The sequence below is a fragment of the Miscanthus floridulus genome, chromosome 8, assembly GCF_019320115.1.
Source record: "Miscanthus floridulus cultivar M001 chromosome 8, ASM1932011v1, whole genome shotgun sequence".
In the NCBI taxonomy this organism is placed as follows: domain Eukaryota; kingdom Viridiplantae; phylum Streptophyta; class Magnoliopsida; order Poales; family Poaceae; genus Miscanthus; species Miscanthus floridulus.
Window position 1 is genome coordinate 147,312,487 of NC_089587.1, and position 9,115 is coordinate 147,321,601.

Below are 9,115 nucleotides of genomic sequence, written 5' to 3' on the forward strand. Positions count from 1 at the left end.
GTATGTTGAATTTATGAAATCATACTCAACTGTGTGTTATATACTTGCTATATATTATACAATTAGAACTATGTGGTGTTATATATACATGCCAAATATTAGGATTTAGGAGTCTAGGTAGTTAAAAACAATTTGACACCCCTCTACATTTTGAATACCCAGGCCAAAAATTATGGGTCCGCCTGTATCCACCACCTTTCTCTTTTAGCTCATCCAATCTTGCCCTTATTAATTTCCATTGCATGCCCAATCCACAAGAGTACCACATGCAAGCTCCATCTTCCAACACAAACATCTTAGAAACAAGCTACAAGAAACTGAACAACGTTACAGAGAAGAACAAAAGAGAGAAAATAGTTAACATAGGTCATTTATCACTAAACTAATCACTACTCTCATCAGGTCGTCTGAAGAAGAACGTCCGATCCACTGCCTTGAGCAGACTAGCATCACTCAAGCAACTCTCCAAGTCATCGTTCCCAACGTCCATGTTCAGATCAAAGCAAGATGAAGACAACGGCGACGCAGCCGCGGCAGTTACGGCTTCCTTGCCGTGGTGGTCACCTGTGCTCTCTTCGTCTTTCGGCTCCTCCTTGCTCTCCGCCTTCGCTTTCTTGGTCGTTGGTGGCGAGGAGGTTGTCGACCACGCGTCAAAGCTCTGGCAGCTCAGGACGACGATGGCATCGCCGAGGGCTGCCTCGTCGCCGCCGGCATGGCTCCGGACCAAGCCGCTTTGGATGGCCTCCAAAATGTCCCTCTGGCACCGCCAGCCACCCTGCTCGACGTCCTCCACCAGGATGACGCGGTGCGGATTGTCGCGTACGGCCTCGTAGAGGCTTTCCAGACAGCCGTGGTTGCTCGCCTCCGTCAACCGGGGCCGCTTGCGCTGCTCCTCGGATGAGTCACCCGACCGCGCCGGAGACGACGCGGTGGTGCCGCTGATGGATACGAAGCTCTTGCGCGAGCCGAAGACTAGGCGGGCCAGCTCCCTGGCCACCCTCGCCTTGCCCTCGGCGTCGCCACCGTGGAAGAGCATCCACGTGTCCTCCTTGGCGCACGCCTGTCTCGAGCTCGAAGCATCTGCGTCGCGCCTTCTCACCATGCCGGAACGGCACCGGAGGACCGTGCTCGCGATCTCAGGCACGATCTCCACCTGCCACGGCACCTCTTTCTCCAGCGCGGAGCAGAGGACCTTGAGGTTCTCGGCGCTGAGCTCCTTGAACCGGGAGCGGCACTCCACCGAGCCATTGGACGCGCTCGAGTCGTGGGACTTGACCTTAATCGCGCTTAGAAGCTTCACGTCCTCATCGTCGACGACGTGCAGCTGGACGGCAGCGCACCTGGCCTTGTTACACGGGTGCTTGGCCTCCGGGGCGTCAGCGACGACAAGCCATGGCTGGTACTGCTGGTGCAGGTGGTAGTGCTGCTCGTACGACGAGACCGACGAGGACGGCGACACCACCGTGGAGAAGTTTAGGGCCGTCCGGTGATGATGAGACGGGGAGCCACCGCATGTCGAGCTTTTCTTACAACGGGAAGGCTCCTGCATTATGCACATTGCACAGCTTATAGTTACTAGTAAGTATCATCCAGTCACACATGTGTTAATTTTTTTTATAATGATAGCTAGCCCAGTAGGCTCGTTAGACGTGCACTTTACCTGATCCCGGCAATGCTGAAGCCAAGGAGGGATACTCGACTTCACCGCCGCGTCGCACTTGGTTGCGGAGCAGTCGTCGGCGCTGAAGCTGGAGACGGCCGTCAGGTGGCCGGAACCACCGGCGTGCAAAAGCGACAGGCAACGTGGCGCCGACCCGTTCCCACTTGTGTCGTCGTCGCACTTGGCCATCTTGCTGATCGACTGGTGATTGATTGCCATTGCAGTTGCACTGCCAGACAGAGAACCCAAAGTGATAAGTTAATTTCGTCAGTCACGTACCCCATGATTCATCAGTACGTCTGCATATATGCATTTTGCCGATCGATCGAGTGCCCTACTGTTATTCTATGACTACTGTTTGCCACGTACGCATTGTCTCAAATTTCAATCAAATTCAGATGCGAACATGAAGGATTACCTGTCGCCGACGAAGTTGAGGCTCAAGGCGAGGCTGCCGGCGGGGACGGCGAGCGTCTGGAGACCCCAGAGAGTCTCCAGCGAGGGCTGACCGGCCCTGAACCTCATGTAGTTCTGGTACGTCCCGTAGCCGATGAGCCAGACGCCGTCGCCGCCACGGCACGCCAGGGCGCGCACCTCCGCGACGGCGTGCTCGACGGCGCAGTAGTAGGAGCAGCTCGACGGCCACCTGGCCCTCCCGGACTCGGCGCGCCCGGCCCAGAACTCGGCCGCCCACCCGAGGTCCTCCACGACCAGCACCACGCCGCCCGCCCTGCCACCGACCTTCACCGCGCACCGCAGCTCCACGAGCAGCCTCTCCGCCTCGTCCCTCGGCAGGTCGCGGAACCTGGACACACTGAGGCTGACGACTTGCGCGCCGCGCAGGGCCTCGCCGCGCTTGATCTTCTCGACCGCCGCCCGCGTCGGCGCCTCGGCCGAGGCCGCGCACTCGGCGACGACCATGACGCGTTTCTTGCTCCGGGACGCCAGGCAGTCCAGGATGACGGCGACGTCGTCGTTGCGGGGTTGATCGAGGGGTAGCAGCAGCTTACTAGGCTTAGTCTCTTCGGATGGAGCTGCACTAGGGTTAGGGTTTTGGGGCGCGGCGGAGGCGGTGTTGGTGTTGGTGGAAGCAGCAGAGTTGTTTGCTTCGATGGAAGACACGGCCTGCTCGACGTTGGCCTTGACCTGGGTGCTGGAGAAGCCGGCCTCGCGCATGACGCGGCTGACGCTGGGGTCATCGAGGATAGAGATGACGAGCTGCTCCAGCTCGATCTTGACGGCGAGCACGGGCTGCGGCTGCGTGTCGACGGACCCCCGGCGCTGGTGCGCCTGCGCGCGCTTGAAGGCGGCGACAAGCGCGTTGGAGAGCGACGGCGGGTAGTAGACGTGGCCGTGGCCGCCGAGAAGCGGCGAGGCCGAGGCCGGCAGGCGGTTGAGCGCGACGTTGAAGCAGAGCTCCAGCGCCTTGCACTGTAGCGGGTGCGAGTGCGACTGCAGGCACGCGGCGCGCAGCAGCCCCGCCGCCAACGGCGGCCCCGTGGCCGTCGCCACCTGCTGGTGCAGCATGGCGCTGGCCACGTGCAGCGGCGTCACCTGGGCGTTCCCGCGGCGCCGCGCCAGGCTCACGGCCTGCTTCACCACCACCGCCGCCTCCGGCGCCAGCGCCTGCTGCACCGTGCAGCCCCCGGCTCTCATCCCTCTGATCTCTTGACAGATCAAGCAAAGCCCAGGCGTTTGTCTTGTCTTGCTTGATTAAGCGCAGGAGAAATCAACTCAATGGCAGTGGATGTCTTTGGGTGGGCAACTGCTGCTGCTGCTTTATATGCTAGCTGCCTGGTTTTTGTGTTGCCTGTGTTTATCTTTTTGCAGGTGCAGTAGTGTGTGTACTACTCACTCCTAGCTGCTACTGAATGCTGCTGATGGAGGTGAAGTCTGGATGGTTTTTTTGGTGTTTGGGTTTGTGCTTTTCTTGCTGGGGAGGTCTCAGTTGTTTTTATTTTCTTTTTAGAGTTTTTTTTTTCTTTGGTCCAAAGTGGATTTTGTGGTGTGAAAAAGTGGGTATGGCATGTGCTGACAAAGCAGATACAAAGCGACCTGATCAGCTTTCTTTCTCTCCATCGCTCTCCTCTCACCTGTCTCTGTCTAAAACACTGTATCGCTGCTCATTTTCAGGTAGCAGCACCTAGTACTAGGAGCCTACCAGTACTAGGAGTACAAGCTAACTGCACAGTATCTGTAACTAGATTGTTTGTATGTCATCAACAACTCAGCCACAGAGCCTGCACCGCAGCCTCTAAAGAAGAAAACTACGGAGTAACGCTGAACCTTGTTAGCCCAAATTTCGATACTCCATATGCATGAAAGTGAGCAATGCAGGCTGATCCTCCTCAGATTTAGAACTTGTGGAAAGATCTTGGGTGGTGTCTCTGATCTAGTACTCCATGCGACTATATGCCTTAATCATTGGTGAGTTTGTGACTTTGTGCATTCATCGATCGTCTCTGCTTTTGTGTGCCGAGCAAACTTTTTTTTGTGCCTGTTTGCCAAATATGGCCGACCTTGGTGCAGGAAGAGGACGAATATGTGGGATGCTTGCCCCAGAGCAGCGCAGATTCCGTTTGCTCCTTGCATTGCTTGTTGGTAAACACTGTTTCGCCTTTTAATTTCCAAGAGATCTTCTCGCGTGCAACATAATTTTCACTACCCTCTCCATCCGAAAATATTTGACATTATATCATTCCAATTTTATCCTAAAATAGTTGTCGTTCTCACTTCCCACAATACACCTCTCTATTCCCTCAATACACTTTTTTTTTCTTTTCTCAATACATCTCTATCTCTATTTCTAGGGGGACTAAGGTCTTTCACCTTGAGCATTGGTATCTGCAATAGATCCTAAAATGTCTACTATTGAGGAACGGAGGGAGTATATATAAACACATGGCACAAACCCTAGTGTTTGTCATCCATTTCTTGGACAGCAAGACACTTTTAGCATATCTTGTGTTAAGCTAACATGCATCTAGCTGGTTATCGTTTTTGAATGGTGAATTTCACCATAGTCCACCATCCAATGCACCAATATGTATGGGGTGGATACAATCTATTAGAAGACATAAATATTAGTAATTCAGGAATAAATGTAGGCCCTGTAACTAATCAAAATTGTTCGTGCCTTCTTTTTGTTTATTTTCTAACATATAATACTCATATTGTCGCTGTTTTCGGACCACCGACGAGTAAATTTGTATTTGCGCGTCTGGCTCGGATGGTGTGCTCGGAGGACACAAGGGTTTATACTGGTTCGGGCGGAACGTCCCTACGTCCAGTTCGCTACTGCTCGTGTTACCGACACTTGGTTTGCAGTAGGGGTTACAAACAGGAGATAGAGGGAGTGGATCCCAAGTTTCTGGTGGAAGGAGTGAACGGGTGCTGAGAGCTCGCTTGCCGCTCAGTCGTGTGCTCGTGTCGTGCTCTTGTGTCTCGATCTCGTCTTAAAGGGGCGCCATGCTTCCCCTTTTATAGGCGAAGGGAAAGCGCGGATTACAGTGGAGAAAAAGGAGATGAACGAGAGAGAAGAAGGCTTCCAGGGTTGCCGGATCCTTCTTCTCCTTCATACGGGTCCTGCCAATCCTGTAGATGTCAATAGGGTCGGCTCCATATCGTGGCCCTGTTCGTCACTAGCGCCATGCGTAGGCGCCATCTGCCGGTCATGGCGTTCCACTCCGTCCCGGCGGACGTCGTGGTGAACTGACACGCCTATCAGCGTCTGTACAAGGATTAGGCAGAACAGCACCGGCACGCCCAACACAGTTCTTGATGTGAGTTCCCAGGTATGGCCCGTCATGGCCACGGGTTACATCGAGGCATGCCAGCCTCTTCCCTGGTATTAGAGTTTTGACCCAGGCCCATACGCTTGGACCTAGAGTGGTTGGCGACGGTATGGGTCCCCGTCAGACGAGACGGAACCCATGTCCTCGAGGTCGGGCGAGACAGAGCCCACGACCTTGGGCGAGATGGAAACCGTGTCCTTGGGGTCGGGCAAGACGTAGCCCGCAAACAAGGGGTCGGGCAAGACGGAGCCCACACCCAAGGGGTCGGGCGAGACGGGGCCCACGGCTTTGGGCGAGACAGAACCCACATCCTTGGGGTCAGGCGAGAAGGAGCCCGCACCCAAAGGGGTTGGGCGAGATGGAGCCCGTGGCCTTAGGGTCTGGCGAGACCTTTTAATATGTCTCGAGCCATCCGAGGAAGTCAGCGTGGGCGCTAACTTCCTTGCTTTGGGTATCCCTAATATTGATACCCGACAGTAGCCCCCGAGCCTGCAGAGGATTAGAATACTCCTTTGGAGGCTTTTTTAGACGGGAGGACTCTGAGGGCCTTGGCCTTCTTTTTGTAGCCTGCGGCGTGTCCTGATAGGAAGGTGATTCCCTTTTGTCACGATCGGTCTTCTTGGGGGCATGTAACCATAGGATTCGGGAGGTCAGAAAGATTTTTCTTGATTTCGGTCCCCTGGGATCCGATCGGTCCGCCGTCGTACTACGACCGCGCGTTTGGTCTCCTTGCGAGTCCAACTTCCCATGAGCCCCCGCGCTTAGCAGGGGTCCGATCAAGGGTCGACTCGTCTTTGTGATCGTCATCCCTCAAATGTTTTTTTGATAAAATGGAGGGGCTGAGCCATGCCATGTTTTTCCTTGATGGACGAAACATGGTGCTCGATGAGCTGTTAACGGGCTAGTCCGAGTGGGGCCCCGGCTTCTTGTTTGTGGGGGTTCGGCATGGGTCAATTGGTGATTGACTCCAGGCTGTTGGTGGCCAATCCATATAGTTCTTGGTTCTGTTTGACCGGTCTCAAGGGCTTGCTGCCTTTCTTCGAGGAAAAACCATAGACTGGGATGCCCATGGCACTTGTGTGCTTGGGTACTGGCCGCTAGTGGGTCCATCCCTGTCCATCCCTCGCTCTAAGGGTGCCCCAGAGCGACTGTGAACCCATCGGTGAGCCAGCCTTCGAACTCCTAGTCCTAAATGGGCGATAGTAGTGTTTTCAGCTCTATATCCCTCCTTAACCACGATGGTTCTTGGCCCATCGACCGAGCGAACCGTCATACGACGTGTCCTTTGAGGGCACGGCCAGAGATAGCGTGCGCACGATCTTCAGAGGGAGGTGACGTGAACCTAGGTGGACGGTTCGCCTTCTCACCCCGCTCTGTCCTATAAATAGCGGCCTCCCCCTTCATGTTTCTGCACACCAAAACCATAGCCTTACCTTCTCCATTTCTCTGCCGCCGCCGTTCGGATCTGTCATGTCTGCTAATCCACCACTAGAGCCCTAGATATGTAGCTTCCGCTTCTCCGCTGCCGCCTTTGCTTCTCCACAGCTGCCTCCATTCCTCCTTGGATTCGTGGTACCACTCTGATGTTACCCATGCGCGCATTGAGGGCCTCGTCAAGTGTGGTCTTCTCCGTAGGAGGACCGATGTGGCCGAGTGGCTTGTGCTTGGGCGTGAGGATGCACCGGTGCCGCCCGATGGCTACATCATCTCCTTTGCGCCCTTCCATGAGCATGGACTCGTGGTTCCTCCCCACCCATTCTTTCGGTGTCTGCTGCACCACTATCAGATCGAGCTGCAGCACTTGAACCCTAATGGGATCTAGCACATCATGGCCTTCATCGTGATGTGCGAGGGGTACCTAGGGATCAAGCCCAACTTTGAGCTATGGAGATATTACTTCTCCATCTCCTTGATCAAGAAGAAGGAGAGAGGCCAAGAGACCTCGGTGCCGATGGGATGCATGGGCATCCACCTCCGGGAGCAGCGGGCAGCTAAGGACATGCCCTGCCAGCTCTTCAAATCCAACAAGGAGTGACACTCGTATTGGTTCTACCTAAAAAATGACCCTACCGCTCCCTTGCTGGTTTTCTCTGAGCGCCTGGTCGAAGAGGTACCACCATCGGAATCGGCAGAATTAGGCCGCCTCGCCTTGTTTGGGCCTTCTACGGTAGCTCCGGAGTCAGCAGAATCAGACCGTCCTGCTCCGTTCGGGTCATCTATGGTGGCCCCAAAGCTGGCGAAAATAGGTCGCCTCGCTCCGTCCGAGCCTTCGGCGGCGCCTTCGGAGTCAGCTAGAGGCGGTCGTTCTGATTCGTCTGAGCCCTCCAAGTCAAGGGAGGGCTCGAAGCGGCAACGTGCCAATGAGGAGCAGCTGGGGTCGAGCAAGCCGGCCCCAAAATGTCCTCGCCTGATGGCGTTAGGGTGAGTCAAAAAATTTTTCATCCTTTTGTCTTAATGAATTTTTACCGCAAACTGACTGCCATGTCCCTTGCAGTGTCGGAGGACATGGGACTCTCCTGTGGCTCGCTCCAAAAAAGATCCTCCTCTAGCAAACGTGCCAGGAGTCGGCTGGCGCCGCACCAGTGGTGAGCATGAGTGGTGTTGGGGCGGCCACGGTGTTGACCCAGGAGGCACAACCGATGGCTGCATCCACGGGAGAGCAGGCAGAGGAGGGCGCATTCGGGGTGCCCGTGGTAGGCATGGTGTGGCCGGTCATGTCCTCAACATCATAGGCGGAGGTGGCACGGCCGAAGCCATCGTCCATGCAGGTGGCAGTGTCTGCGGTGGGGTGGATGGAAGGGGGTGCACCCGAGGCATCCTTCATGGATGTGGTGATAGGGCAGGCCTTCGTATCTGCGTCACCTGCCCCCTTTATCGCTAGAGGAGCCACTCTGGAGGAGCTACTACCGCAAGAGAGGTCGGCGCCACTTGAGGTTGGCGTGGGGACATCCTGGTCTCTAGTCCGGGTGGCTACCCTCGATGACGCAATAGAGGAGAGGGAATGGGGGAGCATCCACATAGAGGTTGGGGACGTGGTTCGTGCCCTGACCACCATGCTGAGCTTGATGCGCGACATTGTTGCCTAGGTTGGCTAGGTATGATATGACCATGCTTCCGACCCTCATGTTCTATTTTCACACCTCTAAGTCTTGTCTTCTTCGTAGATCCTTATGGCCCGCAACTAGGAAAAGTCCTAGTTCCTTGCCAAGGAGACATGGTGGAGTGAGGGGCTGGCCGCATAGCTCACTATCGCCCATCAGGAGGTGGCTGAGCTTGCTCTGCCTCCTAGGAGGTGGCCAACCTCCAAGTCAGGGAGAAGACGCTCGCAACGACACCTGTGAGCCCGAGGACAAGCTCGCGGCCCTAATCAAGAGGGTGCGCATGGATGTCATGGAGGTCGAGCGGCTACAGAAGGAGTAAAATGATTTGCTCTGGGCCGTAGAAGAGCTCCGCACGGGGATTGACTTGGCTCGCTAGGAGCATGTCAATGCTTAGCAGCGGATCGACCACCTTGAGGATGAGCGTCAGTGGGAGAGGGACCTAAAGGTTGCAGCCGAGGGTGTGTCCACTGGGCTTGCTGTGGAGGTCGGTCAACGCTAAGAATAGGTCCGGTGCCTAGAGGCCGAGGTGACCTAGCAGTGTGATGAGGTGCGCAGGCTTT

The 9,115-nt window shown here is 55.5% G+C and overlaps 1 protein-coding gene across 1 annotated transcript; it reads right to left on the reverse strand.

The window, feature by feature from the left end:
* Positions 1–279: 279 nt before the first annotated feature.
* LOC136473640 (protein SMAX1-LIKE 3-like) lies at positions 280–3,454 on the reverse strand. The gene is made up of 3 exons (XM_066471299.1): positions 2,079–3,454; positions 1,661–1,889; positions 280–1,543 (listed from the first exon to the last, which is right to left on the reverse strand). The coding sequence occupies exons 1-3, from the start codon at positions 3,314–3,316 to the stop codon at positions 383–385; spliced, it is 2,628 nt and encodes an 875-aa protein (XP_066327396.1). The 5' UTR covers positions 3,317–3,454; the 3' UTR covers positions 280–382.
* Positions 3,455–9,115: the final 5,661 nt, after the last annotated feature.

Excerpts from the sequence above, each read along its gene's own strand:
- LOC136473640 (XM_066471299.1), bottom strand. The coding sequence starts at position 3,316 with ATGAGAGCCGGGGGCTGCACGGTGCAGCAGGCGCTGGCGCCGGAGGCG. Across the intron at positions 1,890-2,078 it reads CTCAACTTCGTCGGCGACAG|TGCAACTGCAATGGCAATCA; the intron begins GTAATCCTTCAT and ends TCTGTCTGGCAG. Across the intron at positions 1,544-1,660 it reads TTCAGCATTGCCGGGATCAG|GAGCCTTCCCGTTGTAAGAA; the intron begins GTAAAGTGCACG and ends TGCATAATGCAG.